This window comes from Nylanderia fulva, unplaced genomic scaffold (assembly GCF_048542155.1).
Source record: "Nylanderia fulva isolate GAGA-0341 unplaced genomic scaffold, ASM4854215v1 Scaffold94, whole genome shotgun sequence".
Classification (NCBI taxonomy): domain Eukaryota; kingdom Metazoa; phylum Arthropoda; class Insecta; order Hymenoptera; family Formicidae; genus Nylanderia; species Nylanderia fulva.
The window spans coordinates 203252-229329 of NW_028191068.1; the positions used below are offsets into that span (position 1 = coordinate 203252).

General features: G+C 31.1%; 3 protein-coding genes across 7 annotated transcripts in view; 2 read left to right on the forward strand and 1 right to left on the reverse strand.

The window, feature by feature from the left end:
* Positions 1-23: 23 nt before the first annotated feature.
* Positions 24-4880, forward strand: IntS9 (integrator complex subunit 9). Of its 3 annotated transcripts, XM_085490016.1 has the most exons (12): positions 24-105; positions 179-236; positions 666-860; positions 1004-1166; positions 1243-1484; positions 2129-2375; positions 2458-2638; positions 2736-2971; positions 3395-3606; positions 3916-4107; positions 4249-4443; positions 4668-4880. In XM_085490016.1, exons 2-12 carry the CDS (start codon positions 228-230, stop codon positions 4785-4787), a joined length of 1992 nt encoding a protein of 663 aa, XP_085346142.1. In that variant the 5' UTR covers positions 24-105; positions 179-227; the 3' UTR covers positions 4788-4880. The 3 variants fall into 3 exon arrangements, with proteins under 3 accessions (XP_085346142.1, XP_085346141.1, XP_029162511.2); XM_085490015.1 differs by having other exon boundaries at positions 35-236; XM_029306678.2 differs by having other exon boundaries at positions 36-236; positions 3916-4101.
* Positions 4881-5219: 339 nt separating this feature from the next.
* Positions 5220-8302, reverse strand: LOC114934066 (FUN14 domain-containing protein 1). Of its 3 annotated transcripts, XM_029306684.2 has the most exons (5): positions 8028-8170; positions 7316-7483; positions 6954-7149; positions 6626-6736; positions 6226-6290 (listed from the first exon to the last, which is right to left on the reverse strand). In XM_029306684.2, the coding sequence occupies exons 1-4, from the start codon at positions 8072-8074 to the stop codon at positions 6659-6661; spliced, it is 489 nt and encodes a 162-aa protein (XP_029162517.2). In that variant the 5' UTR covers positions 8075-8170; the 3' UTR covers positions 6226-6290; positions 6626-6658. The 3 variants fall into 3 exon arrangements, with proteins under 3 accessions (XP_029162516.2, XP_029162515.2, XP_029162517.2); XM_029306683.2 differs by lacking the exons at positions 6626-6736; positions 8028-8170 and adding an exon at positions 8185-8302 and having other exon boundaries at positions 5220-6290; XM_029306682.2 differs by lacking the exon at positions 6626-6736 and having other exon boundaries at positions 5220-6290; positions 8028-8168.
* A 1303-nt stretch (positions 8303-9605) lies between these two features.
* Utx (Utx histone demethylase) overlaps positions 9606-26078 on the forward strand; it is a 91416-nt gene continuing 74943 nt past the window's right edge. The window contains exons 1-3 of the mRNA XM_085490009.1: positions 9606-9998; positions 10649-10905; positions 11320-11428. Coding sequence (XP_085346135.1) covers positions 9928-9998; positions 10649-10905; positions 11320-11428 — 437 coding nt within the window. The 5' untranslated portion in view covers positions 9606-9927. The remainder of the gene's footprint in view (positions 9999-10648; positions 10906-11319; positions 11429-26078) is intronic.

Consider the following 26078-nt stretch of genomic DNA (forward strand, 5'->3'; position numbering starts at 1 on the left):
GGTTGGTTCTTATCGCTATTCCTGATTTTTCTTCCTCGTTCCTCGTTTCTGATATTCAGAATCTGAAAGAGAAGAATAAAGTTTGTTGCCGGTTACACAGAAATGGTATAAAAATCAACGAATTTGAAGAGGCAGAGTTGTTAAAAGAAGATTAGTTTTAGTTTATTTTTTATTGCAGAATCGACGTGTTGGTTATTTTTTGTGAACCGTAAATAAAATAATTCGTGATGAAGCTGGTAAATATGCTCAATTTTTACTTAATTGCGCAATAAAATACGATACTTTGTACCTAAATTTTCATTAAAAAAAGGAAGAATGAAAGAATACTAAGCATATTTTCAAAATTCGTGACAATTTCTGGATATAACCTCAAAATTTGTAATCATAACCTCAAAATTCGAACATAAATCAATGAATAAAATTTAAATAAGCACACAATTAAAAATAACATTAATTATTTATTTATAATTGTTTCATAAATGCATATAATTATCATATAATTACATTTATTTTGAAATATAATCTTATATGTGAAAAAAATTTTTTCTGAAAAAATATTGTGCAGAAAAAATTGGGAGAAATAGCTGTCAAATACTTAATTATAGTAATCTGATATTATTCGCAGTAATCTATTTTAATATGTAATTTTTAACATTAATTTTTAGTATTGCCTATCGAGCGAACCAACAAAGCCATGTCTGGTCCTAAGCTTCAAAGGAATCACATTGATGTTGGATTGTGGTTTAAATATGCAATCCATTCTGCATTTTATGCCTTTGCCGATGGTTCCTAGCAGCAAGTTTAATTCCTTGCCGACCTGGTTCCCACGTGACAATCAGCAAGATTGGCAAGTCGAAGGAGTTAGTATTTGATTAAAGGAAACCATTTTAATTTATTATATATAATTCTATTATTTATTAATTTATTATATATTAATTAAATTCTCTATTATATATAATTATATGATGTATATATAATATATATAATTTTAATCTATTTCAAGGAGCTAAAAGAATGTTGCGGTAGAATTTTTGTGGACTCAGTGCCAGAATTCTCTCCTCCTCTGGAAAAAATTATCGATTTCTCCGAGATTGATGCTATTTTAATATCTAATTACACCTGCATGCTTGCGCTGCCCTTCATAACAGAGGGTACAGGTTTCAAAGGTACATATTTTAAGCCGTGAAAAAAAATATGTACAAAATTGTAATGTAATCTATGAGAATGATTAATGATTCAAAGGTATAATATATGCCACCGAGCCGACGTTGCAAATCGGACGATTTTTCATGGAAGAGCTGGTGGAATTTATCGAGCAGACCCCGAAGGCGACAATGGCTAAACACTGGAAGGAAATGTTGCATATGTTGCCACCTCCATTAGCGGATGTTATTAAACCAAAATCTTGGAGGCACATCTATTCCACATCGGCTGTGAATTCGGCATTATCGAATATCCAGATGGTCGGATACGATCAAAAGCTGGTACGTTCTGCAAAAAATGCGATAATAAATTAAGATGTATAGGAGATGCATGCATTTTTTTTATATAAATGGTTCTCAGGTGTATTCCTAGAAAAATAAGAAAATATCTGATTTATAAAATGTACAATAATATGCTTCTCATATTTTTCAATGCGAGAAGTTATTTAAAAAAATTTAATTATAATAAAATATACTGTATTAAAAAATTTTTTAAATTTAAATTTTATTAATTGAATAGAGATATTTTTACCGCGAAACTTTTGTATAAAATAGTTTCTTATTGTCAATGAGTTGCTGTCTTATGAAATTTCTTTGTGTAAGATAACTTCTCGCAATATGAAAATATGAGAAGCATAAAATTTAAAAAAGTAATTTTTAAATTAATAAAATAAAATTAATAAATAATAAACTAATAAAATTTTAAAAGTTTTTAAATTTTAGGAGAGGATTATTTTTCAAAATTTTACTAATATATACAATTAAATAAAGCTATATTTTTATGATGAAATTTTTGTATAAAACATTTTTTGATATTTTACATGGTAATTTATGTATGTATATATAATTTCATCAAAATTAGAACTTTTTAAGGTTCACAAGGTGACTTACTTACTATCTTCTAATTACATTTCATCTACTTGCAGGATATATATGGTGCTCTAACAGTTACACCAATCAGCTCAGGCTACTGCTTAGGCAGCAGCAACTGGTTAATATCCTGCGATCACGAGAAGGTTGCCTTCGTCAGCGGTTCGTCCACGTTGACCACTCATCCCAGACCCATGGAACAAGCCACCCTGAAGCATGCCAATATGTTAATATTGACAGGCTTAACACAAACACCTACTGCTAACCCGGACACGATGCTTGGAGAATTGTGTATGACTGTGGGTAAGTTGAATTAAATAAGAGCGATACGATTTAATTATTCTGGACTGGATGCAGATGTAAAATGACTTTTTATTCCTCGTAGCTGTGACTCTCAGGGGCGGAGGATGCGTTCTTATACCTTGTTACCCTTCTGGCGTCGTGTACGATTTATTCGAATGCCTGAGCACCCATTTGGACAAGTCTGGCTTTACGCAGGTTCCTCTCTTCTTCATTTCTCCGGTGGCGGAGACGTCCTTGGCTTATTCGAACATTCTGGCCGAATGGTACGGATGAAGGACGTTCCTTATAATATGTTGAAAAAATTCCTGATACGCTTTAGATGAAGTCTTTACCCGGTTTACTATTATCCTCTACTTCTAGGCTGTCGACAAATAAGCAAAACAAAGTTTATCTTCCAGAGGAACCGTTCCCACACGCTTTCCTCGTGAAGAATGCGCGATTGAAGCATTATACGTCCACGTATGCCGAGGGATTTAGCAATGACTATCGACAACCCTGTGTTGTTTTTTGCGGTCATCCCAGTCTACGATTCGGCGATGCCGTGCATTTCGTGCAATTGTGGGGCAACAATCCCCTACATACCGTCATTTTCACTGGTATATATATGCTGATAGAGATATAGTTGTGCATGTTGCTGTTTAGAAAGTAACGTAGCTATTTTTTTCTTATTTTATATCTGAATAAAAATGTGCAGGATATGCATATAATGTAGATTATCAATTCTAAATATGTCTTTCTATTTATTCCAATTTATGATTTGAGTTACGTTACTTTCGAAATATTTCTCTTGTATATTTATTTCAATAGTATATTGCTATTTTATTTATAATATATATTATTATTATATTTATATTATTTTATATATAATTTATTATATATTATAATTTACACATGATATAATTATATTATAATCATAATATTAAAATAATTATAATATATTTATATATTAATTTATATTTATTGTAATATGTATCATATTTATAATATATATTAATCCTTTTTATATTGAATTTTCTCAGAGCCAGATTTCCCGTATTTGGACGCCCTCGCTCCGTTCCAACCATTGGCTATGAAGGCAGTGCACTGCCCCATCGACACCTCCCTCAATTTCACTCAGGCTAATAAACTCATACGAGACTTGAAACCGGAGCATTTGGTTATTCCAGAAGTTTATACACAGCCTCCTTTAACTGCGCCCCATCGAACGGATCTTGTCATCGAGTCTGTTGGAGTTGGTATTATTTTCCACTTGATAACAAGAGTTATTTAAATCATATTTTATCATTTATTATTTATGTAAATTATAAAATTATATTTTATAAATTAATATATTTTATAAATTATAATATATTTATATTATATTATAATTTATAAAATATTAATATATAATATATTATAATTTATAAAATATATTAATTTATAAAATTATATTATAATTTACATAAATTATAAATGTATTATAATATAAATATATTATAATTTATTATGTGTATGTAAAGTGTAGGAATGTATAAACTAATACGCACTATATCTATTTAAGGAAAAACCCTTGATTACGTTTAAACGCGGAGAGGTGATAAAATTGCCGTTAAAGCGAAAGAAAGGCCGTGTATTTATTGAGCCAGAATTAGCTGGCAACATCGTACCGAGCGAAGTGCGACCGGGCTTGAGTCTCGCTTCTGTCACCGGAGAGCTAGAAGTCAAGGATAACGTGTACACCATAAAGGTGCTTGTCAGTATATGCATAAAATAAAAAAATATGTATCAATTTTTTCAAAATTATGTTGAGAAGAGAAACACGATAGGTGATGTTATATTTGCAATTCTTCATGGGGATGGCTAGCAAAGTTTTTGAAAATATGTTAAATTCCAGAGTATAGAAGATAGACCGAGTGGAAAAAGAAAGATACCGTCAGGTACGCCTGCGCCCGTCAAGGAGGAAGTGCTGAAGGAACGGAAACACGAGTATGGGAATCTGGATCCACAGGAGTTGCTGCAAAAGCTCAATCAGGAGGGCATCCAAGGTGCCAAGTTGCAACACAGTCCCACCTCCACAAGTATTCATCTGGTACGGCTTATACTTTTCAATAAATGACAACCTTTTTAATAATGTAATTCTAATAGTTTTAAATAATTTTAATAATATAGAAATAAAATTATATATATATATATATATATAAATTAAAATAAATGAAGATGATTATATATAAATAAAATTTTATAGATATACAAATAAAATTCAAACAAGGAGAATTCTAAAATATTAAAATTATGTATTTGTGTTGTTTGCAGCAAGATGAGGACACTCTTATTCAGATTGGAGACAATTCTACGCATATTTTCTGCAATGGCGATCAAAAGATCCGTAAACGTCTCAGAACTATAATAATGCAGTGTCTGAAAAGATTTTGAGGTATGATACACGTTTACAGTATTTCGACATCTTGTGAGACAATGTTTTATACTGCTACGTATATATATTATATATAATTTATTGTTTTAAAATATGTATGTATTTATTCCTCCATTTACACTTTTTATCCTATCATATATTAATCTATATGTATATATCAAATAATTTTTATATCAAATTAATTTTTAAATCGATTAGATCAATAGTAGAAAAAGCTTTCTAAGTTCATCTAAATTCTGTTAAATAATGCTAAAGCAAAACTTTTAAGTATATCAAGCACAATACTTTTTGCAGAAATTATTAATACACATTAACAAATAATTTAGTAATTCTTATATATAGAAGAATTAAGTTACTGTTATTTCTAAATCATCTACTATAACAAACATGACTAGTAAAACGAATGACTGAATATTGTTTTTGCAGCAAACATCATTAAATAATTTTTATTTGAGATGGTACATAAGTACTAAGATTTTTGTATAAGAAAAGGTATATATAATGTATATATATGTATAAATCATGCGATGGAAATATAGATTAATTAACGAATTAAGTGTACAAATAACAGGAAAAGAGTAACTCGCGAGCCTCTTCACAATATTATGACAAGTAGTATATTAATATTATACTAGCAATAGGTTTATATCTCCTAAGATGACTAATTTCTTGCTGCATTCTGAACGAACAAGAAATCTCTTTATTCTTTATTTACGTGCACACAATCTATACTTTTGTATTCGCATGTCTTGTGTGCAAATGGCAACAGTAAAATTTCGCGTTTCGTAAAAAATATTCCAATTTTTTTACAAACTCGTGAAATAAAATATACGAATAATTCGCGGTGTCTATCAAATTTCAATAACATCAACATCGTATTATTCTAAATAAATTAGTTCTTCTCACAATCTAAGACGCGAAAAAAAAATTAGTGACTTCCATTCGTTTGATGTGTCCACTCTTAAAGAGAAATTATTGGTAGCGATAAGTAAAATTCACTTCAATTTTGTTCACCAATGAAGAGATTGTATTTTCTATTAAACTTTTGCAAAGCGATTCTACACGAGTGAGTTTTACCTATCGTTAGCGTTACATAAGAAACTAAAAAAATTAAAATCTACCTATCTAGGATTATTAAGCGTAGTTCGAGCCACCCACTTCTTCAGCTCATTAATTTTATTCTTTACCTCGCTCATGATTGTGCTATTGTACTTGTCGACGACGTCGTCGTCGTCGACGGCGTGGCGACTGTCCTTTTGCGCAACATAAAGATCAATCTTCCTCTTGGTTACATTCAGAGTGCAGCAATTTACTACCTAGTTAGCAGTTCCGATACCAAGCGCGACCCCCGCCACGAAGGAAATTAGAAAGAAGTGGATCTCCTTTGGTTGGAAGACGTCGTCTTCGCCGATTAGAGCGTGGTACCAGCGTCGCGTGCGGGTCTCTCCCTTCTTCAACAGCTGCTCGGCCTTGTCCAGCTTTTTGTCGACGTATCTCTCGACCTGGAACGCGATAATCTACATCAGTCAAGGGATAAAAGCTCTGGAACGTAGTCTAAACATATCTGCGTACTCTTATGTAAGTTCATAATTTTATTTTGTACATTTTTTTTATTTGACAACTATACAAAAATTATAATAATATTATCGATATTATTATATAATTGTCTCGTTGACAAAATTGATATTACTATCGATTTTCATTGGCAATGATATATAAATATTCACAAGTTTTAATGGTATCTTGACATTGTTTGTATTATTGTTACAGTAAATAGCATTATACTGTAAAGCACATTAAATGTAGATAATGGCAAACATACTAAATGTCTGTTTACATTTTTGCACAAAACTTCAAAGTTACTGTTACTTCACCAAGACAGACCAATAATGAAACCACCAAGAAAACTTGTTGCAATGAACGAGTTGTTCCTCCACAGTTTTCCTACCTACAAAACAGCAAAATCATTACTTGTAAAAACATATTCAAAGTGTTTCTTGGAACTTGTAAATTGATGCAAGAAATCTTATCAATGTTTAAAAACAAAATTACATTTAAGGTAATTGCTATCAATTGAAATAATCATGCTGTTTTTTACACAATTTTCCTAAGAGTTATAAATTTTTTTTTTCTAAAAAGAGACTCCAACAGGAAAATTGATTTACCTTATCCATGAATTTTGGTCCCTCGCCAGTTATCTTTTCTTCCACTTTATCCGTTATTTTTTCAGCCTTTCTTGTAATTTTATCCCAATTAACCTTAATGTAACCCTGATGCGCAGCAATTTGCAGCATAATAATTCCACCACCGACTGCACAGGCTGCTACCTTTCCCACCTTCATCGTTATAAATCCAGTTACCCTAATTAATCAAATATTTATTAGTATTCAACATTAATATTTAAAATTAAATATTGAAAAGAAATTATATTTATTAATATTAAAAAATTATCTTGCACCTTTAAATAAACACTTTTGAACAATCGAGAATAAATAATTGTATAATAATTATGTAAAATATGCATCACCAGCCATATGTGCTACCGATGATGATCTGTTTAGTAGCAGATGACTTGCTAACATCCCCCAAAATCTTCTCTAAGATGGATTTTGCTTCCTTTGAAGCATCTATACTGTAGACTTCCTTGTTCGCATCTTCTTTACTTTTTTTGGCCGCAGGAGTAGTCATTTTGGTGCTAAAGAAAAATAATTATAATTACAATAGAGAAACTGGATGTGTATGAAGACACGATTTGTTACTCCATAATTTTATGATATGTTGCGCAGAAAAATAATTTGTAGTATGCATTTTGAAAGAAGTTTGACACATAAACCAGCGAAAAAATGGATTTTAATAAAATGCATTTATAATAAAAAAAAAATTAATATTAAATACGATATTAATAAACAAAATTCCACAAATCCGTGAATAGAGTAAAAAAATGAAAAAATTCCCCGAGGCAAAAAATTATTCCACCAATAACTGTCATACAAAGGGATGAAAATACAACAGTTCCGTTATTGTGTTATTATTCGAAACACGAATCTGCGCCGCAAACGCAAATATATTGATGACGACATTTCGCGACAGTAATACTTTTTTGGTAATAATTTTTCAAAAATTTTTTATAATTTTCCGCGAGGAGAGAAAAAACCGTCGATGTTGAAAATTTTGACAGATGAGAAAATTACGACGAAAAAGTTAACCGAAAAGGAGAAGAAACAAAGGACGATCGGTACCGTTTCAGTTTTTTCATTCCCGAACGAAAGACGTTCTTGATCGGCATGTTTTTTTTATCGAGCACCCTTTATATGTATGTGTGAACAAGGATATTATAGATATTAGATATGATTTTTAATGAATGTCCTGGTTAAGACGAGACTCGACGAGACTCACCTTTTTGACCAAAAAATTCTCGGAGCCAGCTAGACGCGGCTGTCAGATCGAATGTAAAGTCTTTTGTGATAATTTCGAGAGCAGAACGGCTGCTCGTTTCCGTGCGCCTTCTGCACCTTCTGCACTTTTTGGCTTTTCTCGCTCCCTCCTTCACGTGATTTTAATCTAAAATGTATAAATATAAATTGTCCTTGTAAACTGTAATTAGTATATGTATGTTTGATTTTATTTTTTAATTTTTTTTGATGAAATAAGAATAATATAATATAAAAAATATTTTTGTTTTGAACATTCTGACTCAAGGTTCTTTATTTAATTATTAAGTAATAAATAATTTAATTATTAATAAGACATATATATTTAATTATTAATTATATCTTAATATTATTTTAATTATTATTTGCTGTGGAAAGCCTGAATATATATTATATTATTATAATATATTATAAATACTATAATATTATATATATTATATATATTTTATTATATAAATATTATATATTATTTATTTAATATTAGGTATTTATTATATTATATTATTTATATATTATAATGTTATATTAATATATTATACATATTAATATAATATTTATATATATAATATATTAATATTATATTATTAATATAATAACAACGTTAAAATACGTTTTAGTTTTTCGACAGAAAATTAAAATGAAAATAATATAAAATAATGTAAAAGAATAAAATAATATACAATAATAATAACACAAGAGCGATTCATAAATGGCGCCACATTGTTAAATCAAAAGAACCTTAGGTTGCGTTCAAAATTCCATCTGTTAAAGTGCAAAATTCGATCTACCAATCGGAACCCGAGGATCTCTTCGTCCTGATTGGTCGATTGCTTCACCTTAGATGAATAATTTTTGAACACAATCTAGAACACATCTGCCATCTATTGCATTTTTGTATTGTTCACGTTCAACGTTCACGCGCTTCTCACCGGTTCGCGAAAGAACATTAATTAGCGTGAATATATATACTAATTAAAAAATTGAAAATTCGGATTCAAGGAAAAATTTTAATTATTATATGCAAATCTAATTTTTTAAATATATTATTTTTTGTGGAGAAAAAAGCGTATATATATATATATATCGATATGAATAATCTTAAAAATTATTCGTTTACAATTTTGATTCGTGATATATATATATATAATATAATAATTAATATATATTAATATATTATAATGTAATATATTATATATTAATATAATATATTAATATATAATATATTATATATAATATATTAATGTAATATATTAAAAATAAAACAATAAAACTAACAGTGGTCAAGTCCTTGAAAGACTACGGCCGGCGTTGTAGAGCGCATGCGCGTCGTCCCTTTCCCGCGCGCATGCGCGTCCCGAGCGCTCGCGCTTCGCGTTCGGCCGCGCTCGGGCGCATTCGGACGCTGAACGTTCGCGGTGACGGTCGACTCGCGTCGTGCGTCGTGTGTGCGGTAGAATTCGTGCGTGCGTTCGCGGCCTGCGCGTCAGTTCGCGCTCTTACCATCGTCGTCGTCGACGTCGTCGCCGTCGCCGCCGCCTGCTGCCCCGCTGGCTCCGCCGATACTCTGACACCCCCGCGACGATGACGAGGTGACGGCGCCGCGCGCAAAATTTATCGCTCCGCGCGACGGAGGTGTCGAATATTTTCTCCGGGCTTTCCGCGAAAATAATGCTGTGAATCGTCGTCGCCCTTCACGCGAGCGCGGAAAATGGCCCAGGACGTCACCGACGACATCAACCTCACGCCGCAGGAGTTGCAGACGCTGTCGGAGCTGGACAGGTATACATATATATATATATATATATATGTATATATATATATATATATACATACATACATACATATATATATATATACACACGTATACACATATATATATGTATATATATATATAACTTTTTTGTTTTTTCCTCTCTATTTTTCGCGTACTTTGCGAGATTCTCGTCCGGCCGGGAATTTTCCGCGGCGGATTTTTTGCGTTTCGTCGCGTTTTCAACGTGCACACACGTACACGCGTCGCGATACACATCGGCATAACCTAGAAATGCGCGCCGTTTGACAGCGCGCTCGCGTGCGCAACCTACTGACACCCTTTTTCGCGCTTCCGACTGTACCACATTTCCCCGCGAAATTTTCGCGAAGAGGACGAGATTTTTTGCACCTCGATTTGCTTGCGAAATCTTAAAAAAAAAAAAAAATTTTATATTTCTATACATGATTTTTGCAAGATCATTAGAATCATTGGAAAACATAATTTAAATCATTATATTGTATTAAACATTATATTATATTATATTAAACAGATATTAAATATATGACTAACTTAGTTCATTGAACAGAATCTATATTTCACAAATTTCATATATGACATGTAATGAAACATCAATTGAAAAATGTGATAACGCAATTCTTCCTTTCCATATGCACAGTCGACAGTTCGGTTTCCTGAAACTGAACTCTCCGGAGCAGGCAAAAAAGAAGGCTGTGGTTGTTCGTGCAATAAAATACTTGGAACGTATGCTGGTTCAGGCTCAGGCGGAGAAGCAACGCAGGAAAGCGGATAGCACAAAAGCTAGTCCAGATGATTCCAAGGAAAATGAGGACGAGGATAAAGGGATTAGCATCGATCCTAAAACATACTGCAAGCTGGGACACTTTCATCTGCTCTTAGAAGATTACACCAAGGGTACAGGAGCTTTGTGATATTTTGTCAATTGTACCCTGTATCTGTTAAAAATTCAGATTAATTTTTAAGTTAATTATTTGATTTGTTTTAGAAAGTTAGAAAAGTAACGACATTATTGTTGAATGTACGAGACTATCTTTTCATTCTTTTTAAGCATTAAAGTATTTCTATGTAGGCATTGTAAAACATTAAGTTGCGTAAATCGTTTATGTAAAATCATTAGCTTGATTTAATCACGAAAATCCAGTAAGACAGGAAAGTTTCTTGATTCGGAAATCAAACTCCTATTAATAAAAATGTTATTTGTTTCTTTTTGAACCTTCAGTTAAAAATTTCTCTTTTATATATTGATCTTAATATTAAGCAAAAAATGTATAATTTAAATTTAATTTAAATTTGATTTTTATGTTATAGCAATGTCAGCGTATCAGAAATTCTACTCGTTAAAAGGCGACTACTGGAAGGACGCTTCTGTTTTGTACGGGTTGGGTCTCGTCTACTTCCACTTCAATGCCTTCCAGTGGTGAGTGCAAATAAAATTTCTCTGCTAATTGCATGCGAACGTTGTAAAACGAACGTCGCTCGTTAAATCAAGTTTGATTCTAGTTCTGATTACAATTATGTTATGGAGTTTAGCAATAATCAGTACACGAGTATACAGAATATGAAGAAATCTCATAATTTCAATTTTGATGAGAGAGATATTTAACAAAATTAAATTATTAATAAATTAATTTGATGGAAAAATATTTATTAATATTTTAATTTTGATAAAATTAATATTTATTTTTATTAAATATTTTTCTTATTAAATACTTTCTATTAATAGCCAAATATTAAAATTATATTATACAAAGTACTAAAGTCTATTATTTAGAAATATTTTAAGTTAGAGATATAGAATATTAATCAAATAAAATTGGTTCAAAATCAACGAAGGAAATATGTTCTCGTCATTTATTTTGTGCGAGAAAATTTTCCTTTTTTAATTGTATATCAGAAACCATTTATGTCCTTTAGACACGTTTACAATGATAACAAATTGACTTTGTATTTATATTTGGACATTTTTTTAAAATTAAGATTGCAGAACAACTCTGTATACTCGTTTTGTTATTAAGAACAGAAAATATGAGGAGAATAAAACGATAAAAAAAAAGCGACATTCGGTTTTATTTTTCGCGCGTAATTCTAAGCGCAATAGAGATGCGGTTGCATCTGCAGTCTGGGTCCTAGGACAGCAAGGGCTAAAGGGCCCGACCGATGAACGGCAAATATGGCGTCGACGGAAAAATGCTGTAATCTCTCTCGCGAGAGAGTTGCTCGCCTTGAGAAGGGGCCGTCGGCCCTTGCGCGATATGTATATGTATGTACACGCATACACACACGTGGAGTTCGCCGTTTCTCTCGGTGCATCTTGTATTTATTTTTAATTTCGCATCGCACGCGACATCGATAAGATGCAAAAATCTGAGATTAGCGATTCGACATTCCACGACAATTTTGATTTGCTCAAATTATTTTTATTATCGGTTAATAACACTTTTTTTTATTGCACAAAGAAATATAAAGAAAATTATTTTATAAAAGAGAAATTTATTTTCTCTTAGGCGTGTAATTTAAATAAATATTTGCTGTATATCTCTATATAATTTTTGAATGATTTATTATTATCGCATGATTATATGATGTAATTATGCAAAGAAAAATCTTACATTTATTATATATTTTATACATCTTATTATATATATTATATTATTATATATATTATCATATAATATATATTATATTATATATTATAATATATATATTATATAATATAATATGATATATGATCTATAATATAATATATAATATATAATATAATATTATATATTATCATATAATATATATTATATCATATATATTATATATATTATTATATACATTATATACATATATTATTATATAAAAACAATATTTTAATATCAATTTATTATAATGAATATATACTAGATTTCCTAATATCAATATTTTCATATACATATACATATATAAATAATATATGTAAGAGAGAAGTGTGATAAGCTCATAAATTAATTTTTATTTTTAAAATTCTCAAGGATTTTAATTATGGATCTATCATTAATTATGAAATATACTATATATAAATCTTTTCTCTATAAAATAAAAATATATAAAACAAATCCATCATGTTTATCGATCGAGATGTCGATACGCAAGTATGCGACTTTACCGACTGGGAGCTGCAGGTATTACTAATTTCCGCCGCTAGATGTCGCTCGCGTCGCGCTCGCGCAAGCAAAGTGTCTACGTGCCGAGCGGCAGTGCTATTATGGCGATGACGCTATGAGGGAGGGGAGGAAGCATGGAGGACGATAATAGGCCAAATATGCACGTCTTTCTCTCTCGTGGAACCAGAAATAGAATTTGAGGAACTGTCATATGTATATGTAACAATGCTCGCTCTCTCTCTCTTCTCTCTCTCTCTCTCTCTCTCTCTCTCTCTCTCTCTCTCTCTCTCTCTCTCTCGTCGGATGCAGATTCTTCATGTAAACAAATCTCGGTGATGAAATTCATTTACGAATTCTCGCCGAATAGAGATTCGATCTTATCGAATATTTGCGATTCACGACGGAATACATCATGGAAACAGGGCCATCTCGTGCATTCCATATATGTATGCATATTACATGATTGTTTACGATCGAAGCCCCGACGATTCGATGGCACAGCATATTTGATTACAAAGGTAAATCGAAGATTGCTCTAAATTTCTAAAATTGGGGAAAATAATCTATAATACAATATAAATCATATCAATTTTGCTTATAAATTTTATAACGTCGATTGTTAGGAAAATATATAGCGAATTTTTAATAATATTATATATATTTATATTTTATATGTTTATATATATAATATATAATATATTTATATTAAATTGTAATATATTTTATTATATATATATATATATATATAATATTTTATATATATATATATATATATATATATATAATAAGAATTTATATTTTGAGAACAATTTGCATCATTAAAATATTCATATATTCATATATATACATATATACATGTATATATATATATATATATATATGAATAATATATAATATAATATACAATATATAAATCCTTTCCTTAAATAATAAATAAATAATAAATAATATATATAATCTTATATAAAATATATATAATATATACAATAAATGTATAAATTCAGTAACAGAATTTTTACAGTATTTTGACACGTTAATGTTCTGCATTTATATGATGTAATTTTACATTTATTCATTTTATTCAACGTTCTTGAAGATACGCGATTTCTCCTTTTTTTTTGTCCGCCACATTCCTCGCGCGCACGCAGTTCGCTGCGCGCGAAGTTGTAAATTGGGTCGGCTTCGTTAAACTACTCCTAATTGTTGGCGCGGCGCTAAAAATAGCCCGCGATTTATCCGGAAGATCCGCGCAAATGATATATCGGACATTACTCCGCATCGTATACATTTCCGCTATAATCGCGACTCGGGGTCAAGGGTTTGCGCGGCGTCCTTCGTTAAGGCAGGTGTGCGTCGTTCTTTTCTTTCCCTGACTTAGAAATAATAGAGAGGGTAATTAATTTATTTGATTAAAATATTGATTTTTCTTCTCTATGCAAAATTACAACATTAAAATAAAGCTTATTTTTATCGATTTCTAATTTATAAACTGTCATATGGTAGTACTATATGTAGTATGATATACGTATAGTATTATATATATATATATATATATATATATATATAGTATCGTTTATAGTATATGAGATCATATATATATATATATATATATATTATATATAGTAAGTTTATATAGTATTAGATAAAGTAATTATAAATACTAATTTTATATAGTATTATGTTTAGTATATTATATAGTAATTATATATTATATATAATTACTATATACTATTATATATCATACTATATATGATACTATATAAAATTACTATATATAATACTATATATGATACTATATAAAATTACTATTTATAATTACTACATATAATATTATATATGATACTATATACAATTACTATTTATAATTACTATATATAATACTATATATGATACTACATAAAATTACTATATGATTACTATATATAATACTATATATAATAGTATATATAAAATAGAATTTATTTGAATCCATGATTTATTTATACCTCGAAAACTATATAAATTATATATATATATATATAATATGAAAAAATCGATATTAGAGAAACGAGGCGAGAAACTCGGCGAGAGGGAGCCTTGAAATTCTGGTTCCGCTTGCTCGCGAGAAAATTCCTAGGATACGTCCGCGCTATAGTAGGGCTAGAAGAACCGCGTTTTGCGATCGAGCAGCAGCAGCGGGTTAGGTCGTCGGCTGCACAGGGTCGAACACACGTGTACTCGATCGTTTGTTCGCATCTCTATTCGAGTCGCGCGTGACCCAGCGTCGTTTCGCGATGGCGGACGTTCCGTTCCAGCAGCCCAAAAGCCAGAACCGTACGACGGAGACGCCTGGGGCTAAAATCTCCCTCCTCCCCTTCATCTTCTGTCTTCTCGTCCCGGCCCTTCTGCCTCTCTCTCGACGCGAATCTCTCCCCTTTCTGTAAAGTTACCTCTTGGCCGTCGTCGGGAATCTATTCTGCGTTAAACTTCAGGGACTCGCGTCGCTTTAAATTTCGGAGTAGAATTATTTACCGAGAAAAGAGCTCGAATCCCCTTTAAATCTTAAGTCGAAAGTTTTTTTTTTTTTTTTTTTTCATTGATTTTGCTCGCCAAATAGGGACGTACATTTCGGGGGGTTTGTATATATTTGTATTTTTTTATATATTTTAATTTACAATATATATATTTTTATTGCGTATATATGCGGGAACAGAATCGAATGAATAGAAACACGTGCGCATATGCGTGCACAAAGTGTGTGAATACTGTGAATCACCTTTAGGGAGATGCTGCGTCTCGATTTTGCCCCCGGAGGCCAAAGAAAGGGGTAACAAAAACGATGCTGGCTCTAAAGGGTTGCGTCATGTGCGCAGCGTGAGACAGATATTTCCCTATGATTTATATTTATATTTAATTGATTGATTTATTTCTATCGATTTATATACATATTGATACTTAATAGATTTATTTTCATTGATTGATTGATTTATATTTATATTTGTTTAATTTTATTTATTTATAATAATTAATTTACACATAAATTATATTAATGAGATATATTAATTATATAGATTTATTTTTATTTATTTATTTATTATTAATTTTATATTTATAAATTTATATAATTATTAATTTACACCAATTATATTTAATAAATTATTTTATATACACGTAAACTCATAAAAAAATTAAATTTAAAAAATTCCAACAAGACGTATATTAACATCGCGAAATTCCTTAAATAATTAATTTTGTTTAATCTTGTCATCTTACGATTAAAATGAATAATCAATTGCGATATTCCCTAACTAACTCTTCACCCTATAGAAAATGTTAATCATCATTCAGAAATGGCTTGTTACTTTTTCGCGCCCGTCTATAGTTGCTGAAAATAGGAGAGAATAATTCGACAAAAGAGGGGGGACAGTGACTAATTACCATTTCAAACGAAGTCCGGCCGACCAATCGCCTACGAATGTGCATTCAGTTCTCTTTCAACCCTTCCGTCCGGCTGATAGGGGGCGGACGAATACAAAGCGCAATTTTATTTACGCTCGCGTTGTTTATGCGCGCGTGTGCGCGACATACGCATCTCTTTCGGGATGGAAAGAGGGGACAAAGACCCGAGGAAAAGTGCTCTAGTGTATACGACACATAATAGCAAAATTCATTACCGAGGGAGACCGACCCTTTCTGGTTAATCGGCGACGCTGCCGAAGCGTCCAAAAATTTTACACGCTGTTATAAAAAGTGCAAGTGTCGTCGGATGTCTCGAAATTTTTTTCCTTCCCGTGTTAGAGATATTTTACGCCATCACTATACACTGAAAAAAATTTATTAAATAAGTATTTATTTCAATACTGTCAAACAAATCATTTCTTTCAAACTAATAATATTGATTTGACGTGAAAAATATTTATTTCATACAAGAAAAGCCTTTTCGAAACAAATAAATATTTATTTGTTTTAAATAAATGATTTATTAGGCTGCAGTATTAAAATAAATATTTATTAAAATATATATCTATGAATTATAATAATAATAATAATGATAATAATAATTATAATATTTAAATATTAATAAATATTAAAATCTTAAATATTTATTAATTATATGTATAAAGAAATAATTCGCTTTAATTCTCGGTAGAACGTAAATTTTATCACGAAATTTTGATTCAAAATATTTATTTCGACCAATTAAATCTTAATTTTCTACGTTGTAGTGTATTATTTTATAAATTGCAGTATTATTTATGATTGACACGGCGCGTTATAAACTTTATTAAGGCTTTGAATTTACTTAATTCGATATTTTTGACAATAATATATTTTATTAAATTATTATATTATATTAAACATTGTAAAAAGTCGTAATATAGAAACTTTTTCTGCAGATTTTTTTTACTATTAAATATAATTTGTGCTACTTCTCGAAGGTCAAATGATGCAATAAATAAAGTTAGCTAAAGTCTTTTAATCCGTGAAAAAGGCCGAATTGTGCGAAGATGCGTGACTTATATCTTTGACGTTTTGTCAAACTTTTAAAGTAAAAACCTTCGTTCTTTTTTCCAGACCTCTATTATTTACGTTATTGTATTCATTTAGTTTCTATTATATTCGAGTGTTTTGTCATCTCAACGAAATATCTTCTCGTAAAAATGTTTCTTCTATTGAAAGGGAAACAATGCGCAATGTATACTTTGTAGATAAAGAAATCTCATCTTTTCTTTCGAAGCATCTTATCGCGTTTGATAAAGGTTTTGAAACTCAATATCTTAAGAATATCTATAGAGTAAAAGTCTTAAAATCGAACGTCTGGAAATTCTTACAGGGCTCTATCGCGGACAAAAAGCAGTTTGTAACGTGGAAACAAAAATTTTCGAACCTCCATGAATTTTTTGTCATCAATTTTTTTTATCAATAAATGGTATCCGGGTGTTCAAAGCAACTTTAAATTTTTTTTCCGCCCGAAACAAAACACAAATAGTTTTTGTATTCGAAAAAACCTTCTAAAATACAACGTGAAAGAATATTCGATGCAGTTGTATAAAAAAAAAAAATGGTCGCGCAGTTTAATATGTTGAAAATAGTCGAAATCCGAGTATCTATGCATTGAAAGAAGGGTTGAATGATAAAAGAATAGTCATATACTTAGGTTCTTATAACTTTTACGCGTCACAAGTCGAGAAACATCGAAAATAGAAAAGTGAAAATTATGCATTCCTCAAATATTATAAAACTTCCTAAAATATAATAAAATATATAACAAAATATAAAATATATATAATAAAAATATAACAAAATATAGTAAAGGGTTTATATGCATACACTGAAAAAAATTTATTGAATTCGAATAACTATATTTATTTCAATGCTATACTATATTATACTATATTATATTATATTATACTATATTACCATACTATATTATACTATACTATAGTTATCACTATATTATACTCTATGATATAGTTATCACTATATTATACTATACAATATTTATTTTAATACTATACTATACTATTTATTTTAATTCGTTTGCGGAGCATCTGGGGTCTTCGCCTTGTACCGTGTTTATTTATTTTTTTTGCGAATATCTTCGCACGTGCTGTCGCAACCACCATTGTCGGGTTACGACTGGGAACTATATTTATTTCAATACTATACTGTACTATATTATACTATACTTATTACTGTATTATACTATACAATAAAATTTTATTACTATACTATACTATTTATTTTAATTCGTTTACGGAGCATCTGGGGTCTTCGCCTTGTACCGTGTTTATTTATTTTTTTCGCGAATATCTTCGCACGTGCTGTCGCAACCACCATTGTCGGGTTACGACTGGGAACGGGTTGTTGTGCGATGCACCCTGCAGCGCGAGGTGCAAGGTGCATGCGAGCTCTGACCCAGATCGCGCGGTCGATATTCCCTGGCCCAGATCCGCTTCCTGAGATTGATATTTTTTCCACGCAAGCCCGCCAACGACGACGACGATGACGACGATTGATCGACGTAGGGACGCACGAAATTCCGCCAAGATTTCTTTATTCATTAGCCCCAATGTTGATGGAGGGTGCAAACTCGACGTTTTCCATATTTTCGGAATATTCATACATTTTCTCAAGTATAAATTGCTTGTCCAGTAGACATCGGTTTTAGTAAGATTGATCCTTCTGTCGATGCATAATTGGTTTTTTCATCAATATTTTGTACTGCGTTGCACAGTTTTATTTATTATATTTTCTCTATTGTACTTTATTATATTTTTTATTATATTCTATTATATATTTTATTATATTTTTTATTATATTAATATTTATTATAATATTAAAATTAATTTTACTATAATATAATTAAAATAAAATAAAATATATTAAATATATTATAAAACATATTTTATTATATCTTAGAGGGGTTTTATAATATTTAAGGAAGGTTTTTTAATATTTATTTCAGAATGCATACCTTCTTTGACAGAAGGATTAAAATAAAAATGAGTTTCAAAGAAAAACACAAAAAATACATTTTATTCATATAAGTCAAAGAGAATATATTAATTCGAAATCTACGATCGAAAATACACTCTTTGGGCACTTTCGCGAGAATGAATCCACCTTAAACGTATCTCTGCAGTCAGACTTCGATTTGGCCACGATTCGGCTTGATTGTCGACCCGGTGGACGACGACGACGACGACGACGAGTTCGTTACTTCGCGCGTCGTTCGGCGAGGTCATGGTCAGGCAACATGCTGAAACCGAGAGTCAACAAACTCTGACGGCGGCTCGGTTGGCGAACGAACGAACGAACAAGCGAGCGACCAGCTATCCGACCAGACACAGTTAACCAAACCCGCCAAACGTACCTCCCGACCGCAGAGAGAGAGAGAGAGAGAGAGAGAGCCCCGGGTTAGGTTCGCGTTTGTAGCGGATTTCGCTCTTTTCTCTTTCCCTCTCTCTTCTTAGGACACGTCTATACTGTCTAAAAATAATTCCCGAACATTATTTATAGTACCGCCTCTGTGTCGTTGCGTGACGCCTTCACGACAGGTTCACGATCGATTGCCGAAAAGTCTAGGATCTCCCTCTTTCTTCTTAATTTTCTGCAATAATTCTCTGCCGATTGATAGCGGTTATATGTATTTTAATTTTTAATTTTTATAATTGTTTGTATTTAGTTTTGTATTTAATTTTATATTCATTTTTTATTTAATTTTTGTATTTATTTTTTATTTAATTTTTGTATTTAGTTTTTATTTAATTTTTGTATTTAATGTTTTATTTATATGTAAAGAGATCTTTTTTATATTTTATTTTATATTATTATTACTGCTGGTAATATTTTTTATGATTTTGCACAAAATTATACTGAAGAAATTTAATATAAAATGCGATTCATATATACATAATAATATTATAATAATAATAATATTTCTCATAAATATGATCCAGTTATGTAAATCGCCCGTATTTTTTGTCGAGAATGAAATTCATTGCAAATAAAAAGAAAAAGGGATAGAGAGGAGAAAAAGAGATGTTCTCGTGCAAAATTTAATATCTCGATTTTTTTTCATAAGCGCAATCATATCTTTTGTATTTAAAGTCAGCTTTTAATAGGCCGCAATAAAGATTTAAACGAGGTTAAGATTGAAGAGAGGGAAGGGAACGTTTACTCATTTTCTCAGCTTCAAATTAGTTTCAACTTCTAGATATTAGATAAAAAATACTTTGTAATATACACAACATTTAATTGTCATATAATGACGCATCTATAAAAATAGTTTTCGAATTTTTCGCGCATCAGGATTCGGAGGTGATCTTTAACAGCTGTGGACGCTTCAAAAAAATAGACGTGACGTTAAAAGATGAATAAAATCTTGCAAGAAAATTTAAATTAACTTGAAATTTTCTTTGTATTCTTCAAATACAAAGAATAATAATTTCGAATAAATTTGAAAGTACAAAGAAAACTTCAAGTTAATTTCATTTTTTTTTAAATTTAAATTAACTACAATTTGTGTATTGTATTCTTTATTGAAGTTCTTTGTATTCAAAGAGGAGAATAGATTTTCTTTAACTTTCTAAACGCGCAACAGCGCACACTGAAAAAAACTATTGAATTCAAATAAATATTTATTTAAATAGCTTTATTTACACATTTGTTTTGAAAAAGGATTTTTTATATCAAATAAATATTTTTTCACGGCAAATCAATATTATTAGTTTCAAATAAATGACGCATAGAAGAGTATTGAAATAAATATTTATTTGAATAATTAAATAGTTGTTTTATCGCGTGAACATAGCAAGTTATGACACGTGTTTGATCCCAGGGAATGCGCCTAACTTCTCAAGGATGCCAAATGACGTAGAGCGCTTACATTTGCTTAAAATAAATAAATATTTTTTCACGGCAAATCAATATTATTAGCTTCAAATAAATGACGCATAGGAGAGTATTGAAATAAATATTTAAATAATTTTTTTTCCGCCTGAACGTAGCAAGTTATGACGGGCGTTTGATCCCAGGAAATGCGCCTAACTTCTCGAAGGATGACGTAGAGCGCTTATATACACATTTGCTTGAAACAAATAAATATTTTTTCACATAAAATCAATATTATTAGTTTCAAATAAATGATACGCATAGAAGAGTATTGAAATAAATATTTAAATAATTTTTTTTCCGCCTGAACGTAGCAAGTTATGACGCGCGTTCGATCCCAGGAAATGCGCCTAACTTCACGGGGGATGCCGAATGACGTAGAGCGCTTACATACACATTGTTTGAAACAAATAAATATTTTTTTCACGGTAAATCTATATTATTAGTTTCCAATAAATGATGCATAGAAGAGTATTGAAATAAATATTAAAATAATTTTTTTACCGCACGAACGTAGCAAGTTATGACGCGCGTTCGATCCCGAGAAAATACGCCTAACTTCACGGGGGATGCCGAATGACGTAGGGCGCTTACAACTAAGCTCGACAAACGCGGGTTTGTCGACATTTGTAACCCGTGACGTCGAACGCCGACGACGGCGTCGTCGGCGGTATCTCACTGCTCCCGTCCGCGAATGATTGCGATGACGTCAATGGCCCGCGCGCGCGAATCATCGCGCGCCACGTCATCGCGTGCCTCCTCGCGTTCGCTCGCCAGCTCGCTTCGTATCTCGCGCGCAGCGGCGAGTCACGTGACGTCACAAGCCGAAGTGGGGCTGGAGGGGACGACGCGGCGCGCGCGCGAAGGTGAACGACCCTGCGGACAGAGTTCAATACACCACGACGACCATACATCGAAGAGGAGAGAGAGAGAGAGGGACAGAGATACGGAGAGTCCACGACGACGACGACGAGTTCTTCCTCTCCGCGTCGCAGTTTGTAATGTTTCGCTGCTGCCTTCCTTCCCGTGGAAGGAAGGAGTTCTCTCTCCTCCTCCCTTTGCGTTCTCTCTCCCTCTTCTTCCTCTTTGCATTACGCGAATTGCAAGGTGAGATCATTTTATAATCAAGTTTCTCCTCGCGTAAAGATTCTCAAATTTATACTTTAATTTTTTTTTTAATTTAGGATGTTAGGGGGGTTAATGCATTTTTTTGATAATTATCATTAATTAAAATATCATAGCTTAGACAACATTGTAAAACTTTTAAAAATCTGATGCATTTTTGAAAAAAAAATCTATCGACATTAACTCTCATTAAATATGAGAATTTTTTTATCGATTATTGAACGAAAAATTCTTGCATCGTTTTTTATTGAAACAACTTTGTGTTAAATTTGATAAATTTTTATTAATTTACAACGTATAACTAAATGCTTATATATTATTGAATATCAATTATCGAGTTTATATTATTAATTAAAATAACAATAATAATTATGAAATTATAATATATTTCTCATTAATCATGAGAATTTTATATCGATCATGAGCAAAAAATTCTTGCATCGTCTTTTATTGGAACAACTTTGTATTCATAATTTTTTATTAATTTACAACACAATTAAAATATTCAAAATTATACAACCAATTCTAAATGCTTATATATATTATTGAATATCAATTATCGAGTATATTATTAATTAAAATAAAAATAATAATTGTTAAATTGTAATATATAATTTAATCAGGTTTGTGGTAGCGATATGAATTAATGATACGTTAATCTTTTTGCGTACGCTATTATGATACCATCAGAGAGTTTTGTTCGAGAAATCGGAAACCTCGCTAGAATCTCACACGAGAAATTCTCACGTTCCAATATTCGCCGTGTGATAACTTAGTTTGCAGTTCCCGAACGGCGTTCGATCGATCTGCTTTTATTTCGGTGCACCTCGTCTGTTTTTCTGCATTTAGCTGAGGAAGTTAAAATTAGTCGACGCAACGCCAGCGTTATACGTATGTGGAAGTCACTGACTTCTAACGATGAACTGGTCTTTCTTCGATTCGCGTAAATAAATAGAAAAAAAAAGAAATTTAGTCCGCGAATAAAAACGCAGGTTTTACGAGGAACTGGATATAATAAACAGACCTCAAACGATTCTCCAAATAATTAAATATTGAACTCGTAAAAAACATTGAGATGAAATAAAATATATAATTTGTTGTTAATACACTTGTTTTAGTTACATTCATTTTTTGGTGAATATTTTAAAAAAGGATGTCGGAGTAGTTTCGTGTTATCGATCGAAAAGTGAGATTAGATTCGAGATAAATTTATTTGCTATACAGATTGTTTATTATCTGAAATTATAAGCTACCGCGGTTTGTTAATATTAATACTTTAATTGTGGAAAAGATTGATCAATCTGCGTATAGCCAATCAAAATATAAATTTAAAAAATAAAAATATTCGATCTAACCTCACTTTTCGATCGATAAAACAGAACTAACCCGGCATTTTCTTAATAATAATATAATTAAATATATACATAAGTAAAATTGTTTTGAAATTAATGTATCTCAAAAGTTGTAGCAAATAATTATATAAAAAGAGAGAGAGAGAGAGAGAGGGAGAAGATAAAAAATGAATTTACATGATATCAAATTAATTGTCGCAAATGCATTGTTGGAATAATCTCCGGTTACATTTGTGTCGAGAATGACATTTGTTTTCGTTAATAGTGATTTAATGACTGCAATTAGCGAGGAAGTACGGTAGGAGGGAGAAGTGAGGATCTAGTATTTAATTAATTATGATTTCGAAATTTATTATCGAGATACAAACACATGGTAAGAGCCGTGTTATTGTTTCCCGCGGGAGCGCGAAGCCCCGCTGCGCGACTTACACGCGATCATTTCTAACGGATGACGTGAAAGTACGTGCATATACAGGGTGTTTCTAAAACTACGTCAGAAATTTCAAAATAAGAGAAAAAGTTCCCATAAACATGGGTCCAAAAATGTTTTCTCTTCGAGTTAGTTCCCTAAATTTGGGGAAAAATCGAATCCTAAACGCCATCTTACTTTATCGATCATCATTTTTGCGCACCCTTTTCTTTTTATTGGTTGAATAGAATAATAATTGCCTTTCCACGAATAAAGTACATGTATAATCAAAGCGCGAACCTACCGATTTTATGTTAGAAATAAAAAAAATAAATTTTTTTATTTTTGCAAAAATGATGTTTTATGGATAAAACAAGATGGCGTTTAAGATCTCCTTAAAGGGGCTATAATTCAGAGGGAAAGCATTTTTGGACTCATGTTTATAGGAACTTTTTTTCTTATTTTGACCCCTGGAATATACTCTTAAAATTTCTGACATAGTTTAAGAAACACCCTGTATGCTCTGTTGGCACGAGACTGCAACTGCACCTTGCAGAAGTGCGTGCCACGACCACGTGGCTCGGACATCGTGATAAGATCGGTAGGAATAACCCACTAGGCCAAGTTTGTGTGCTCACGGCACCCAACTCTTTTTAGGTTATCGACATAAACTTGTATTAGTAACGTAATCCGATTTGCTCTTTAAGTGGTTCTTCAAGTCACGTGGTGGCTTGACATAACCTATTTTTTTTTTGAATGCGAAATTTTTTACGACGTTATTAAATAATTTTTTAATTATATTTTTAATTATTAATTTTTTAATTTGCTATGTTATTTATACATAATATATATATATATTTTTTTAAATATATATATTTTGATATACATACATAATAAATATTATATAAGATATTGGATATTGAGAAGTGAACTTTCGCAAATTTAGGGAAAACATTAAAAATAAATTAATAAAAAATTGCGACTTAGTTGCATATAGAGAATTTTTATTTTAAAATCGGTGTGTGCAAGAAAAATAAAATTATTGCACAAAACACTTTAAAAGCAAAACTATATAGTGTCTAAGTATTACTTACTCATTCCAGAAAACGAACAAAAAATACTTATCTATAAGCTATACTTATCTAAGGTCAAGCAAGTTTCTCGAACATGATTATCATTGATATAATTACTTGGCTTAAGCTGGGGTTTTTAAAAATTCAAATCCGCTCTGTTTATTATTCGCTTTAAAGTGTACACACTTATTTTCCAAGATCGAGATGTGTTTAAGTTATATACGTTTTTTTAGCTTTCTGTTTAAAGTTTTAATTGACACGCGCAATTTTTTAAGGTAATAAATAATAGATTTAAAGGCGAAAATCTCTTAAAAATGTCGGACAACTTTTCGCTTTCACGTGACGCGATCGACTTCGATCGATTCGTTGAAAGTAACAGCGTTTCCTCGCGTAAAAGTGAGTTAGCGAGTGCACTTTCGTATTGGCGACGTTTCAAGGGCAGTGCGAGGATAAGAGTTCGTTCGTCGACATCTTCAGTATTTATCGCACATTAAATGTTACTTTAACTTCCGTCAACGATTACATATCACTGGCTTACAAAACATTGAAAGATTCAAAACTTGACTATTTTCAGGCAAAATTTTCAAGTGGACAGAGAATATTT